Source organism: Plodia interpunctella, chromosome 6 (genome assembly GCF_027563975.2).
Source record: "Plodia interpunctella isolate USDA-ARS_2022_Savannah chromosome 6, ilPloInte3.2, whole genome shotgun sequence".
Lineage (NCBI taxonomy): Eukaryota > Metazoa > Arthropoda > Insecta > Lepidoptera > Pyralidae > Plodia > Plodia interpunctella.
This window is the reverse complement of record NC_071299.1, coordinates 2,831,142-2,848,178: the sequence shown is the minus strand read 5'-3', so window position 1 is coordinate 2,848,178 and position 17,037 is coordinate 2,831,142. Positions and strand designations below refer to the sequence as shown.

The window sequence follows — 17,037 nt, the reverse complement described above, 5'->3', positions numbered from 1 at the left end:
ACAACCTCGAAACTTTAACAAATTATATTTCATACAAAGGTTAAGAGACCGTCACCACGCTACAGTTATTTTCGATTTGGAATGTTACAGCTCTGTACGTACAATACTTAATATAATTAGATACATGATTGCTAATCATAATATTAGGTACTATATTATCTAGCAATAATTTAATAGCTTTATTAGAATACAGATCACAATTTACGTAAGCAAAGCTTATAGTAACATCAAGGAGTCATTATTTTAAAGACTTATTGCTACTTAGACTATCGTAACATGATTCTAAAACCTCGAATTCTTCGAACACCATTTCTCCAAATTTGCCTGTTGTGGTTTTGCTTTGCTCCAAGTTGTCGTTAACGTAGTAGAATTTCTTCTCGAATGTGATACTATCATTCGATTTTTCTGATAAAGTTTTTTGTTCACTGTCATCTTGTGCTGATAATTTTTCAACGTTTTCCTCTGTGGGCTTTACGGTTGCTATCAATTTTTGTGTAGGCATTTCATTCTTCTTAGAATTAAAGTCGGTATTCCTTTTAACATCTATTATAATTTTGACTGGCTTCTTGTCTTCGTTATCTTTATTTTCAAACGGTGTTTTTACAATACCTTTATTGTAACTTTCAAGTCTGCAAATTTTGTTTTTCACAGAATTTTCATCATCATAAACTAGAGGAGGATCTTCTAGTTTAGATTGCTGATTCTTGAACTTGTTACAAAGATTTTTGGTATCGTCTGTACCTGTTAATTCAAGCCGACTGCTACAACTGTTTGACTTTACTAACTTAAATTTGAATCCCGGGAATGCATCTGTATTTTTGTTATCTTGATTTTGCTTTATTGATTCAGTTGGAAGACTGGTTTTTTGTTTTTCTGACAGCTTTTGTTTATGTTTATCTGCAACCAGACATGAGCATTTGTTTCCACGACATTTCGTCTGACATGAGTAGCAGTCCCGACTACAATTTTTCTGTAAGCTTTTTATTTCCTCCATTATAGCTTTAGTCATGGGGCTGACCGTAGAACCAGGCTTAGAATTTAAAACTTTGCCGCCATAGTAAGTAATGGATGTACCACAATCTCTTATTTTCTTCAAGATGTCTGGACTAACATATTGACTTTCACAACAAAAGTCTTGACTCATTGAATCACAGAGGTATTCGTCACTTGAACTATATACATTATCTTTTAAATGTTTATTAGAGTATGGACTTAAACCTTCTGTTTCATAATCATTATTAGAACTGAGGTCTCCGCTAGATACTCCACTTGACAAACTAGCATTATCCCATTTTTTATGACCATAATTTGTATCAATAGTCAACTGTCTTATGACTTTTTTCCTTCCTCCGATCTTATTTCCTTTTGATTCCTCATTCAGGTTTCTATAAGAGGTAGCTCGTCTGGTCAATCCAAGAGACTCGTCTATTAACGGTGGATCAGTTTGACCCATAGGAGATTTCATTTTCAAAGTATCTTCGAAAAGGTTCCTGACTTTTTTTACGGTGTCAGGATTAGGAAGTTCTTCTTCTATTATTTCTTTGTTTACTCGGATGGGGTGGTAAAAGAAATGTCTGCGTATTGCGTTTTTTGACCTGTCTACGTGCCCCAAGTTACTCTCATTTTTCTTTAATAAATTTGGTGATATTTTGCAGGTTTCTGTATTGTTGTTCTTTCTGGGTGCTGGTTCGATCTTAGTTCTAACAGGTTCAATTATGACGATATTGTTATTTACCAAAAGTTCTTGAAAACTGTAGTCTTGTAGATATTGCAGTAATCCATCGAATTGTGCCTCTTTGCGATAGTTGGCAATCATACTATTTTTAAACAATTCTGATTTCATAACTTTGTATCGAACATGATCAAACTCATCGCATCCTCTTTCGTAACCCTTTGCTTTGATTAATGTAGCTTGAGTTTTTTGGTTCTGATTGTCTTCATTCGTGAGTTCCACAATTTCAATTTCAGGTGTATCTCTACACTCTAATTCTGTTTTCTTGGTCTTAGGTTTTTCATATACAATATCTTCTGGTTTTCTTTCTATTTTCTCCAACGTCGTTTCTTCTATTTCTGAATCACTTTTGACCTTTTCTGTTTCGTCTTTCCAAAGTTGCAATTTGGTTTGACTTATTTTTCTTATACTGTCTACAATTTTGACGCTTTCTAGTGACTTGATAATACTCCCCACTGATAATTCTGTGGTTTCGTTTTCGTCAGTTTTCATATCTTCCTGTGATTTAATTTCATCGTTATTATTTTGTTCAATGGTACCGTTATAATCATTAGTGCAAACGTCCTGTCTTTGTTTAATTTCTTGTTTGAGTTCTTCTTTCGAATGTGCTTTTTGTTCTATAAGTTTTGACCAGTAACTTTTTACCGAATTAAGTTTTTCTTGATATTCTATGTCAGTTTTTATAGCATTATTTAATTTTTCTTTCACATTGGATTCACCTTTGAAATCCAGATTTTCTCCTTTATCGGAATTTGTTTCCAATTTATTTGTTTCAATTTTTTTATCTGTATTATTATTTTTCTCCATGTTGTTATTTTGTTTATTGTTTTTAGAATCAATTACTTGTAAGATTTGAGGACGAGTCATATTAGTGTTTATCCTTTGTATATCTTGTATTTCCTTACTATCTTTAATAATTAATTTTGGTGGAGGTTTTTCGTATTTATTCTGAGAATATGGAATATTATCCGTTGTCACTTTTTTAAATGTTGGCAAAGTAGTTTTTACCACTCTGTTCAGTTTGATTGTTATAAATGGATCCTTAGGAGTGTGAAAACTGGAAGTGTCCACACCGCTGTTATCATTCAAAGTCTTATTAATTTGTTTATTTTTATCAGTTATTGAGTCTTGTGTCTTTTTAACTGACTCGAGTTTTAAAATCTCTCTCGTAGACGAATGTATGATATTATTGGACTGTGCTTCTTGTGCCTTTTCAATAATTTGTTTCTGATGGTTATTTAAATTTTGATCAAGTGGCGGGTTGATTACTATAGTTTGATGACCACTTAGTGGTACTAAAGCTATATTGGATTCTGCTGATGTTTTAAACGACTGTACCCGAGACAGTAACGAATGAGTTTTAGTCTCTTCGGTATAAGAACATTTATTTATGGTTAACTCGTTTGCTTGCTTATGAATAATATGTTCTACAGTACTTGGACTTGGAATACGCCGCAGATCATCGTCAGCAGGATCTCGTTGTCTGAGTGAATAATGTTTTTTGATACCAATACGTCCTTTCTTTTCATGTATAGTTTTTGTAATATTATCGTTGGACAAAGACTTGATAACTTTTACCTCCGGTCTGTAAACTGAATTAGTTATTTTTAAACTCTCTGATTTTGTGATTAATTTATTATTGCGAATTGTTCCTTCTATTTCATTAATTTCTCGCTCGTTTTGATGAGTATCTGAACTATAATAATGACCGTATTTGTCGTCAGCGTTCGAGCTATCAACGGTAATAATAGATTTTAAATCGTCTTCAAGTTTTGCAAAGCTTTGAATGACATGAGGCTCCGTATATTCTGGTAGATATACACTTTTTGAATTGACGTTATTTTCTCGTGCGGACTGTGTTTTATTTAGCTGACCATAGTTTTGATTTCCTTTAGATGATAATATTTCTCGAAAATGAGATTGAGCTATTTCATATGTATTTTCACAAGGTACGTCTTCCGGATCCTCTTCTCTCAGTTGTGCATCTATTCGCTCAGATTTTCTCAAACATTTACTGATATTTATATCAGGGAGTGAATAATACTGATTTTCAATTAATGTTGTTACAAAGGGTTCAGTCGTTATGTTGTTAATCGATGTGCCGTTACTTTTTATAGAAATTTTATCGTTATCTAAGTAAGAACTATTGCAAGAGTATATTTCTTTATTCTCTTTTTTGCAAACTTCTTTAAAAATACTACCACTTTTGCTCAAAAACGAATCTCTTCTTATATCTGCAAAAGTTTTCTTTTTATTTACTTTCGTATATATTGGATCACTTTCTAAATTATTATCTGAAATAACTGTGTGAGACGTAACAGATGTGTTCTCTTTGAAATGTGAATCGCAATATTCATCGATTTTCTCAGCTAAAGAATTGGCTAAGTATTCTAATTTGTGTGATTTATCAGTAGATGATGCGATTGAGATAGATATATAAGAAGTGATACTATCAGGTGGACTGGATAAAGTTTCGTCGTTATCGGATGCCAGTGATTGCTCGTAGTCTTCCTTTAAAATAGTTTTAGATTCTTCAGCCGAAGTGTTTTCTTGAATTTCTTCTTGTATATTTTTTACAGATACATTTGAATAAGAATTTCTGCTACGACTTTTTTCGCGCTGTGATGTTTCTTGTTTACCTTTTTCGCTGTGTGTTGTAGACAGGCTATCGTTAGTAAAGGATTTTGGCGTATTATTTTTAGATCTGTCTCTGTCTTCGTTATCTGTATCGTGATCGTCTGTAGTTACGTATAGTTCTTTGCTGTGACTCGGTGACGCTACGGATCGATCTGTTTCTGGTGAAGAGTTATCTTTATAATTTTTTCTATGTGCTTCAAAATTGTAATGCTTTCTTACGTAATTTGAGTCAAGACTATCGATTTCGCTTGGGTTCCGCGAGTGCCCAATACTATCTTCGGAGAGGTTCGTAGGTTTAGTTTCTTCGTTAAGATTCGGCCAACTTCCGCTCACTGATCTGGTGTGATGACTTCCGGTCTTGGATACTGTGTCTTCCTTTTCCGACTTATTATTTGGTGGGTCTAGTTGCGTTTCGTTTTCTCTTTGTTCATTGATATCACCGAAACAGGAAGCAGTACTGTCAATGTAAATACTTTCTAAAACTTCTTCTTTTGTTTGATATTTTGCACGTCCGGGTAACCTGAAAAATACCAAACAAAAACATTATATTCAAGTAGTTTCAAGATTGAAATAGTGGTATATATTTCAATCGAGTAGCGTACATACGCTACATACAAAAACAAAAGTTCCAATTTTACTAAAAAGTACATACTTTTTAGTAAAATTGGAACTTTTGTTTTTGTGAATACTATTTTAACGTTAGTTTCTACAATAGTTTTTAGTAAACTAAAATTAAAGAAATATTTATTTGTAAGCTAACGAGAAAATTCCTGAAAAATGTATGCCGCAATTATATTTATTTAATATAAGGTTTCGGAATAAACTGGTTATTTGGAAAAAAAAATTATTTGGTATGAATTTTATGTTCCTGAACCTTTGAATTAAAACTATTAACACAATTACCTGTCTTTGAAGCAAGGTTTGTCAAAAAGGCGGGCGCGAGGTATGAGCTGGGATCTTTTGCTCTTGGCGTGGTTCTGAATCTGAAGATCAGTAAAAGTCTCTTCTCTGATCACCGCTAAACTTCTACTGCGCCTTAAATTCGATCCTTCTGGCTCCTTATGCTTGCATAACCTTCCGTAGCTACCACTGAACTCTGTGTCGGAATTCGAGAATCTTTTCTGCAGCAGTTCCTCTGCTGCTTTAGACCTTGTTAAATGTTGATAAAACTCGTCTTGTGGAAGTTGCACAGGAAGCTTATAATATTCAGCTAATTTGCTTTGATACTTTTCGTGCTTCTTGTTCTTACTCTCACATGTATCTTTGTCTTTATCTTTGCTCTTGGACAGTTTTCTCTTTTTAGGTCGTTCTTCTTGGCTCTTCTTAGATTCTAGAGAATTCCGCGGTCTGTCGAACTCTAGCGTCTCCGTAGGGTTCTCAAAGTATTGGATGTCACCGACGGTGTTCGCGGCGGACTTGTGCTCGTCCTGACTCGATTTCCTTTCAACAAATTCTCGAAGGCGGCTTCTTGTGGAGCTGGTGTTGGATGTGACGCTCTCTGGCCGTTTGTACGGGTACTCCAAGTTCGATGATGACCTTCTGAAGAGACTTGTCTTTATCGAGCCGAAGTCGTTGTCGTCTTGACAAGAAGCCGCTGAGAAATTCTGTGTTCTTATACGGTCAACGTGATTCTGGCTAGAATACGACGCGACCGAGTCCACCGAGTGTCTGGAACGAAAAAAAGATCAGATTAGATTAAAATGTATGTTTTAAGGCCTTCAGATAGTAAAGTTTGTCTTTTGAGTCATAGAAAAGTGATGTCATCTGGTATGGCGATTGATAAAGCGTTTTAGTTAAACACTTTAATCCTTTGTACATAAGATTGTGATCATAATAAAGAGATTTGCGGATCTGTAGTGACGATACTGGGTGTAATGTGGGCACGAAGCCAGGGCCGTGTCACATCCTGATATTCCACACAGTTCTGTTTGATGTCTGATTCTGATACTTAAGTTAGAATAGGCCTGCTTTATTTTTATATGTATTCGGAAATATTAAAATCCTCATTAAACTGTGATGAATGAAAAAAATACTACTCATATAGTCCATTAGCACTGTTTTTACAGAAAATGACATTCCGAAAAAAAAACTATCAGAGTTGAATATTGTATAGCGATAAATAGTTAGGTACTTTAAAATATATAATCTAGCGTACTTTAAAATACTCATACTGTCGTTTAGTGATACAAAAATGTGTTTTATTTTCAGCCGAACGCACCTGAATGTGACATAACTTTTTTTTTAGAAAAGTAAACGAAACTTTGCATGCTCAATATAATTTTTGTAACCTCTGGGCAGCTATCCAATTTCTCCAACGTCCGCAATAAAATGTAAGCCATTGTTTCTGCAACTTTTACGGAAAAATGTCTCACGGAAAAGCCCTAAAAATATATTTAGGTACATAGCTTGTTTTGTTTGTTTGCTATAACTTTATTGAATAAGAAAACATAAAGACACAAGAAACATAAAAAAACTAGCAACAATAGTAATAATTAGCTTTTGTATGTTACACGTATATATTGTACTAACTGAAAGTTAAATTCAAATAATTAAATGAGATTATGAAGAATTAGATACAATTTCAGTTTTCTTCCACTTTACAACGTTTCGACGATCTTGGTGGCGCAGTGGTATAGTGCTTGCCTCTGAACCGAGAGGTCCCAGGTTCATCCCCGGTCGGGTCATGATGGAAAATGATCTTTTTCTGATTGGCCCTGGTCTTAGATGTTTATCTATATATGTATTTGTTATAAAATATAGTATCGTTGAGTTAGTATCCCATAACACAAGTCTCGAATTTACTTTGGGGCCAGCTCAATCTGTGTGATTTGTCCTAATATATTTATTTACATTATTTCATGTAAATTATAACCACAAACCCATTAATCGTTGAAATTTTGACTAGATTAAATATAGTAGTACCTAGTACGTAATAAAATGGATACGAAATATGCGAACGAGTAATATTGTAATTCCTCGCCACCTCCTTGACAGTGGAACAGCAAAATCTTTCCTACAAACAAATTGAACGTGTTTGTCAACAGGTTGAGTTCACCAGTTGATGTATTTCAGTTTCACAACTTGAAAACGAAAGAAGTTTGGCAAAATGTGGAACTGTCTATAAAGATACAGATCGGCAATGTTGTTTTAATAGCGACTGTGGCTCCGCGTCTGCGGGAAGTCATTAGAAGCTCTATTTGGTAGCATATATCCGAATTCTATAATTACTATATATCGAACTAAGCCATGTATAACATGTGCTAAAGAAATGACATATAAAACAAATTCGTCGTAGCTATACTAAAGAGCCGATGGATTTCTGAAGATGTCTCTCTCATCTGATTGTTTTCCCGGTTCTTCCTCAGCCGTTGAGCGTCGATGCCCTGGGACAGATTCTTTACTTTAAATCTTTCCAAGGATGTTGGGATGAAATTCTATGTGCAATTCCAGATTCTATAGATATCAGTTCTATGGATAGTCCTAAGTTTGATTAAAATTTAATCAGCGGTTTAGGCTTTATATTTAGAAATCCGCATTTATAACATTAAGGTAAGGTAAGGTGTGATAAAGTTTATTAATAGAGTATTTAATAAATTAAATATTTATTTAATGTTACTTTATAAGAACGTAAATATGTACCATTGTGTGTATATATATATAACTAAATCACAACATATATTTAAATATAAATACAACGGTACATATTTATGTTCTCATAAAGTAATATTATGACTAAGAAGAGCATCGTAATCAATGAGGACGTGAAATCCCCGGGCTTTTGTATTGAAATCCCCTGTCTCTTCCGAGATAAGGCACAGACCGGTTGCTGAATGATTTATTTAGGTATTCTTCGCTACCTATACTTATGTAATAACTAGATGCGCCCCGGGGCTTCGGTATAAAAAGTACCCTATGTTTTATTCCAGGTTATGTACCAAATTTCATAACAATCCGTCCAGTAGATTTTGCGAGAAAGGTTAACAAAAAAACATCCTCACAAACTTTTGCATTTATAATGTTTGTAGGAAATAAAAAATTGTTTTCACCATCCACATCTCAATAACGCTTCAATCGTCCATGGATTTCATAACGGAGTACCTACTAATTCCATGCAATCGTCACGTTGTTCACGTGAAAACACGCACTTTCGTGGTTTGTCAAATACCTATAGTACGATATAAACAGGCACATTGTTTGTGTACGATGTTTTATTAAAGCGCCCTTTGAAATAGCTAACCCATTCTAGCTTCGATGTGTTGACAAAACAAACCACACAGCTGCATAATAAATAACGCAGTAGAATCATGCCTCAAAAGTTGATTCAAGATATTTAAATCCGAATACTAATGACACTCCGCTTGCTAGACAATTTGAATGCCCGCCAAAACGTATATCATATATCTCTCCCGTTTGTAAAACGCTGTTATTTCATTAGAGATGGCTGATTAGAAGTCACTTTTAATGTCTTGAAACCCAGACGGAAAACGTACTTATTTATAGTACAGGCAACCGCATACTATCATTGAAATTCGCATCTTTATTGCCTCATCATTTCAGCTCTCCACTTCAAATCACTTCAAATGAGATGCGTCTGTATTTGCAGTTGTTTATGTTTATTGAGAGTGGGGTGGCAACAGTCAAGTTTGACGTTAATTTTAACCTGTGCGTCCCCTTCGTTGAGACAAATGGCGTAGGTACGTTGCGTTTTTCTGCGCAGGTTAAAGTGGTCGTCAAGTTGATTGGTGAAAGTGCAACCGACTGTTATTAAACTACGCACTTATCGTAAAACTATATTTTATAATTTCGTGTTTTTCTGAATATTTAAAGAAATCTTTAATATAGAAAATATGATGTCACAATTTTTCAACGTCGTATCGCGTATCGTATCATGTCAGGGGCCGGCCGTCGAGAACGACAGTTCATAAATATTCACGAGCAGGGCAGGGTTAGTGGCATGCTATATATTGATGCAGTTGTTGCTCTTGTTTATGTAAACAATATGCTTAAACAGGAGTACTTCCTCAGCTCCAAGAAATACTTTTTTTCTTTTCTTACTTCTTTTCTTCTTGGCCAGTTCAGTTAGGGCAATTGTAGTTTCGTCCAAGCATCGTATAGGACAATTTAAAACCTAGCGTGATTCAAAAAAGAACGCTTTTCAATGCCTGCCATATGAGAAAATTATTAATTTGGAAGTCACCACTAAATCAGACTCAAAAATAAATCTTAATAAAAATTACATAAAATTTAAAACATGTATTCTACAGCGCATGAAGTTATTTCATAACTTTAGCCCGCTGAATGAACTTTATCTTTTAAATGTTAATCTACTAACAGACTGTTGGAATGACAATCTCATTATTCGGACCCGGAGAAAACAGCAAGCCTTATGACCACATTTACTGTTTATGTGAAAATGCTGTGGCGTGGTATATTTTGTAAATTTAATATTGCACAACCCTCAGCTTTGTATAATCAGCATCATATTCAACCACCGGAAAAAATCCTTTATTTACTTAGATTAACTTTATTTTCAAATAAGATAGTGTTGGTTGATACAAGAAACGTACATATATACCAGATACATTCAATGAGAATAATATGTAATTTTAATATTACTTAGTTCGTATTGGTATCACTTCATATTTAGTCCTTAACAGATTAAAAGTAGCTACGCACTACGCGAGTTTCGTAGCACGAATGCTATACAGCCTACGTAGCATACTGCAGTCGGTGGTCAGCTGCTATATTGTCTAAATTATAAGTAATTTTGATTTTGTACAAATTAAAATGTTGCTTTTTAATGAGCATGTCTTTTACATTCTTTAATTTAATGTCGTCCAGAAGAACAGATGCAGTCGATCTCTCACGCCATCAAGTTTTAAACTTTGAATAATATTAGTCAACTGGCGCCAATAAGTATCGCTGACGTCGTTATCCACTCGATAACAAATAGACAACATTTACAATTCCCGGTGAAATTATTCAAACAACAATATTATCATTAGCTAACAGTGGTTACTTACTGTAATTGGTCGGAGCGAAGCAACAAAACTTGTACGTAAACATGACTGCCGTGACGCGTGCACGGAACCCGATTAACTTGGACCCATTTCTAGAATTAAATTTCAAATGAGTCGTCCGAATGGAATAAATTTGATAATAATTCACGCGCACGCGATTCAAATTTTAATTCTAATTTTTAAAAAGAGAACGTTATGCATACTTAATTAAAAATAAAGAGCAGGATTTAAGAAATATGACAACAAATACAAAGAGCACCGCTTGAATATATGCATGGATTTGCTACTTTATATCCTGTCCTGAGCCAGTGGCAAGTACGTAGAGAACAAAAGTATGGATATGGCGCTTAAGAAAGGCAAGATAATTGCCATAGTATGACAATTAAGGATTGAGAAGAAAAGTAGAAAAGCGGACGCTTTGTGGCTACTTGTATTTTATAGCTTCAGTAAGATTATGATTAAAACTTAAAACGATGATAATTAACGAAATCTTAAGGGTTGTACCACATTTCTGTTGCTAGCACCGTTACTGATGACACTGTAGATCGCTAACGATCAGGACGAAACAATTTACATACACTATGCGCTAGAACAATAGCCTATTAAAGAAGGGAAGCGGCTTTCCACCGGTTAAGACTTTCCGGACACAATTATTTTCGAATTGTCATCATTACAAAAAATAAGATCGTCTCTTGTTTTATACAAACTATTTAAACAATTTTTGTGTTTACGCTCGCAAAACAATTGAACATCAACAGATTTTAGAAAGAGATTTTTTTAAAGATTTCATCAAGAAATGTGGAGAATTTCAATTTATTCTCGCATCTACTAATCAAATTTTTTCCTTCATTACCGAATTTCGTTTGACGGACAGTGTCTGCGAAAAAATGGAAAATACCGGAACGGAGAGAAGAACTAATAAAATACTGTTTTAATTCCATTTAACATAAATATTAGGTAATTCGTTTATGTCCACTAGGACATAATACTGTTATAATTCCATTTAACATAAATATTAATTCGTTATGTCCATGGACATAAATGAATTAATATTTATGTTAAATGGAATTAAAACAGCATTTTATCAGTTAAAAGCTAGTGCTTTTGCTCGCGGCTTCGCCCGCGTTAATTTTCCGTTATTAAAATCCTTCTCCATACTACAACTACAACAATGCAAAACTTCAAAAATATTGGTTGAGAAGATAAGCGTGATGAGGTAACAAACAAACAAACTTACTTTCGCATTAATAATATTGGTTAGGATTAGGACTAGTGGTCTATAAACTTTCGGGAATAAATTGTCTAATTAACAGTGAAAACTGCATCAAAATCCGTAGCGTGATTTAAAAGACGAAAGTTTAGAAACAGACAGACGCGGAGGGCGACTCTGTTGTATACGATGTAGTGATTTATAAATAGGTGAGTTGATGTGTGGAATAAAATGTGTGAATTTGTTGATGCTGACAGTTGAGCAGAGATAACAAAACAAATCAATCAATGATTACAGAATACTATAAACAAAAAAAATTTGATAAGTAATCCAATAGCCTATCTTATCTAGTTTTCTTTAAAATTTTCATAATATCTTAAATACTAAACTATCATAAATGTATACAATATATACATATAGTAAAACTGGTAAGTGGGCTATGTCTGTACATAGGAGATATTAAGGAAAAACAGCTATAGGGGTTCTTTATGTGATCGATAGAAGCCAAGTTAATCACTGAAAAGAAATATGAAATTGTAATCAAAGCTTGTTATTTTAACCTTAATTATGTGGTAATGTCATAGTACAATCTCGATATTCTAGCTAGAATATCATGATCTAGCGTATAAATCATACGGGTTTATTATATCACAGTAAAGATAAGTGGTCTACCCAAACTCCCTCCGCAGTCATTAGCATATCTGTCTATTAACTGGATAAGAACCTACTTGGATCGTCTATAGGAACAATAAGAAAAAAAAATCAGTACAAAAAAAAAAAGTCTAGAGACTATCACTTTACTACTCGGGCTGGGGTATAGTCACAAAATGATTTGTTAAAAAAATATAGAAAACTAATCTCGCGTAAACAAACCCGAAACATGTACCAGACTAGACTACTAGAAAAATAAATCGAAAAAGTAAATTATGACCGTTGGACCCGGTTTGCAAAAAAAATCACAAGAATCACTTGACCGAAACAGCGGATCGCTTCTTTATCAGTAACATTCGGGTTTTATTTGTTTGTCGGGAAGATTGATTACTTGGATTTTCGCTACACTTACCTCGGATACTCTCGTAACGTTCGTGATATTAGGTGGAGCGTAAAATTGATAACAATATTGTTATTGGATCAAGACTACAATACAATAGGTACGGGATTTTTTTATATTTATAGCTTATTGTCGTAGGCAATGATGACTAATATAATGTCTAAATTTTACGACCTGCCTGACGTCAATCCACTTTGGGAATACTGCTGTTGCCTATCACCTGTCAAGTTTTTAAACCACCATTAGATAGTGTGATTCCTGAGGATGGTTTAGATGTATAGATTTAGCCGAGCAAAGCCGGGCCGCTAGTTTAGTATATGGTAGAACAAGCTGAAGTTAGATTCGCAGAGTCGATTGTTCGCAATTTCCAAGTTTAGAAGTCGCTATGAAGCTGCTTAATAAATAGTGCAAAGCAAAACTCCGTAACTCGTAACTCTAATGTAGACAAAAGTTGTTAGTTTGTTCTACAGCTCGACTTCTTTGCTAAATTATTCAGCTTTGTTTTAGATACATGTATGCTCTGTCCCAGTATATGACTTAAAATAAATAGTCAATGTATTCGTAAAATCAATAGGTATACCTATATGGTGTTTAAAATTATTATATTCTTCCTGTGAAACTGTTGTAGTTTTTGTGATGATAATAAAAACCATAAAGGAAAAAAATAAATCTAATTTTTTTATAAGGTCGCGTACATAGATAAAAGAAGTCGCGTACGTTTTCGTAATGGCTGTGATTAATTTCACTGTATCTTATCTCGATTATGTTAATATAATAAAATCCAGTTTGCAATATCATCCCACGACAGTGGAACCAAAATATCTATATTTCATAGAATATTATGAGTTTTATTGCACTTTCCAGCTTTGACGAACCAACGAACAATTGTGATTGTTGGCTGTATTGCCAAGAATATTTCATCGTCCCAGCCGCGGTTATTTTAATGATAACTGTTATTTAAACACTTCTGTAATGTACATTCTACATAAATTCTGTAATACATAAAATAGCGATTCTTGGTGGCATCACACGTCTATAAATTTGAGTACTAAATTTAAATACATGACAATCTATTAAATCTGATTATGTGAGATAACCTTTATTATCAGGTAGATAACGCTCATGGGAATTTCATCACGAAAACGTGGGAACACATGGAATCTAGCGTCTAGTCTTAAAAAGTAATTTTAGTTTAGATTATTTTTAAATTTGTCGAACCGGTCAGGGATATTATGATAGTATTTCACTCATTCATCACGAAAACGTTTACATGGAATCTAGGGGCTACTCTAAGAAGTAATTTTAGTTTAGATTATTTTTAAATTCATCGAACCGGCCAGCGATTTATATATTATTAGAAAGAAAAAAAAAACATTGTAAGAAACAATAATGGTAAGCCGATCTGGCATGATAGGGACCAACACTGTTCAAATGAGTTTCTTTCGGCATTTCTTCTCAGCAGTGGTCGTTCCGAAATGCCAGTAGTTTGTAGCTTGTGAGAAATAACTATAAATATAAAGATTGACGAGAAAAAGTGCCTGTGAAGGTCTAATTTCTGAATAAATGATTTGAATTTGAATTTGAATTTGCGATATTCTAATATTATTTCATCGTATTTTTTTTATTCATTGAAAATTATTAACATTTACCATTTGTGGAATACCATAAGTGCCATTTAAACGGGTGCCTAACGTGGTATACTTTAAAATGAATACCTACTGCGCTGCGTAGGCGTTGAATAAAACAGTAGGCATTACCTTTATATTTATTTCCCAAGTTTATAGACTGGTGATTTATGCCTACTTAGCCAAACTGGATTATTCAGTAGTCTTTCAGACTTCTGGCCGAGCTCACGTTTTTATGATTGAGTTTGGCATGACAACGTCATTTCCTCCATCGGATCATAATTCAATCATATAATTTTATCTGAGAATCAAGAAGATTATGTGGTAAAATACTTTACGTGAAAAAATCAATTATTAATAAAAAAAAGATTTTTTCACGTATACTATTTTTTTTGTCAGATGCCTGCGACTTCGTTCGCGTGGCCGAACAATTTTTGGTAAGGAGTCAAAATTATTAGAGAAACTTAATTGTACAGACAAATGTAACGATACCATACAGAAGATGCTAATCAGACTGAAAAAGTATATTTTCTATAGTTTAGCTGAACTATTATGACTCTTCTTCAGGTGTTGCAGTATTCAATGTACAGGATTTTTTTCTACTGTTTTATTATATGTATTGATATAAAAATATTGTTATTCACGAGTACATTGCTTTGTTACTATTGTTAGTTTAGTTCAGATTCTGTTTTGTACGTAATTATTGAAATATTTTTTCTAGTTATTTTTTATGAATTTGCTCATTTATGTTTTTTACTTCTAGGCAAAAAGGCAAGCAGCAAGGCCGAAGGTAAGTCTGTTTACTACGGCCTCTGCTTTATAACAAGATAATGTTAATTAAAAATTTATTTATAACAGTAGGCGCTTAAAAATAAAATTCTATGACTTGTTTACATTGATTCATTTAATTTATTAATTTGTATGATATATCCTATATCCTACAAATTATTATTAATCCTGCTAATAATACATTAATGAAATCTGCTTGCTACACATGACTAACAACAATTATTTACCTAATTAAATACTCAGATATTTTTCGGTTTTTGTTGCATTTCGTTTTTCAAACATACTGACAACTCACTAATAAGCAAAGGAAAAAGCAAATTAAAAAAATAAAACCTTATTTGTGCTACAGTGCAAGTCTAATTGCATGCGGAAAATCGGTAGCTAAACATACTACCTATTATAAAAAAAATAAAAATTCCGTCACAATGTTCACGACGACGTGACATTTCAAGTATTTTTATTTTTCAGTTTCGTGACTTTGTAGAATTGGCCACGGGCATAATAAGTTTATTAGCCACATCAAACTGATTTTCTGATAACATTACTTCGGTTAAATATGGCCCATGGCATTATAATTGTATACTGTGGCGTGATTCTGATGGACAGCAATATTGTTTTAATTATTCTGAATTTTTCAAACCTAGACCTAGACTTTAAAAATATCTAGAAATGTTGTTTCTGAATCTGAATGTTTACACGCGTCATCTTCGACTATGACGTATTTCGTCTGTCGAGTTAATAAATTAGGTTTAGTCATGGGCCTTGGTTATGTCTACCTAATTGTTTGATTTGTATGAACTACAGAGTAATAGTTTCGCGCGAGAAATCGAAATATGATTTTACACAACATATTCTGCAATGTTCATTATGTTAATCCGAATATATGCTAAAAGGCAAACGCAGAGAGAAAACCCTAATTCGGTTCACGCTCGTCTATCTGCTTTATTTTAATTTTCAAAAGACATTTTCAGCACAAAATATTTCCAGAATACCAGCCCGCATACACGAAAGAAATAAAATTAAAAATATTTAAAAAAAGAATGAAATAGCCTGCCAGTCTCCATGTAGATCTCTTAATTAAAATTTCGCTTCGCGTCAACTGGGTATACTTTTAAATTTAGAAGAGCAAAGATAGAACTTCGCAATCCAATGTCAGACAGTATTTTGGGACAGAAAGCAGATAAAAGTCGGCTGTGCTGCGACTATGACTGAAAATATTCAGTATGTTTATCGTACGTTTGCGTTGTTGGCGGGAAAATCATACATAATGCATAGATCATATAATATTTTTAACTAAAGACAAAGTTGAACGTTTAATTAATTTTTTTTTGCTTAATCTGAGTAGATTTGTATTATATGAATTTAATTAATAAGATGACTCAAATGTAGTTGATTGTTAAAAAACAGCGCTATATTACTTATGTATACTACTATAATTTTCAGACATAGTCATGTTAGCGTATTGAAATCTTAATTGTTGTAATTCCGCTTACAAACATGGCAATAAGCAAAAAGCATAAGTTTTTATCTGCTTTCCCGTAACAGCCCAGTTACCAACTGTGTCTTCATTATTCAATTTACACGTGTTAATACGTTCACACTGACACGAGCGTGAACGTACAGTCAACCGCACATCAACCTTCCCCAATCATTTTAAAATCGCTCCTATTGCCAGTATTGCCACCGCATAAAGGTGTATGCATAAAGGGGTAACTTGGCTGATCTGTGGTTGACTATATATACATTGTACAGTCAACGCCAGATAGCTATCGACAATTTTTGACCTTGAACAACAGACTTGACTTGGTACCTTCTTAAGTTATTCTTGTAGGTATATGTTATGTTGTAGGTTATGGCAAGTTCATACTGTCATTTATAGATAAATTTTTTGCTTGATGTTTTTATTGTTTAATATTTCATTATTTGTAAGTATCCATATTTCCATACTAATATTATAAATGCGAAAGTCTGTC

General features: G+C 33.5%; 2 protein-coding genes across 3 annotated transcripts in view; one reads left to right on the top strand and one right to left on the bottom strand.

Moving 5' to 3' along the window:
• Nucleotides 1-17,037, top strand: part of MCU (Mitochondrial calcium uniporter) — a 110,140-nt gene that overhangs the window by 5,525 nt on the left and 87,578 nt on the right. Inside the window, exon 3 of one of the 2 annotated variants that reach the window (XM_053747124.1) lies at nucleotides 15,039-15,065. The exons of the other annotated variant lie outside the window; for it this stretch is intronic. Coding sequence (XP_053603099.1) covers nucleotides 15,039-15,065 — 27 coding nt within the window. The remainder of the gene's footprint in view (nucleotides 1-15,038; nucleotides 15,066-17,037) is intronic. 2 annotated transcript variants of the gene reach the window in all.
• jv (javelin) overlaps nucleotides 10-17,037 on the bottom strand; it is an 83,295-nt gene continuing 66,267 nt past the window's right edge. The window contains exons 2-3 of the mRNA XM_053747118.2: nucleotides 5,273-6,037; nucleotides 10-4,889 (exon numbers count right to left, since the gene is read on the bottom strand). Of these exons, the coding sequence (XP_053603093.1) occupies nucleotides 239-4,889; nucleotides 5,273-6,037 (5,416 nt within the window). The 3' untranslated portion in view covers nucleotides 10-238. The remainder of the gene's footprint in view (nucleotides 4,890-5,272; nucleotides 6,038-17,037) is intronic.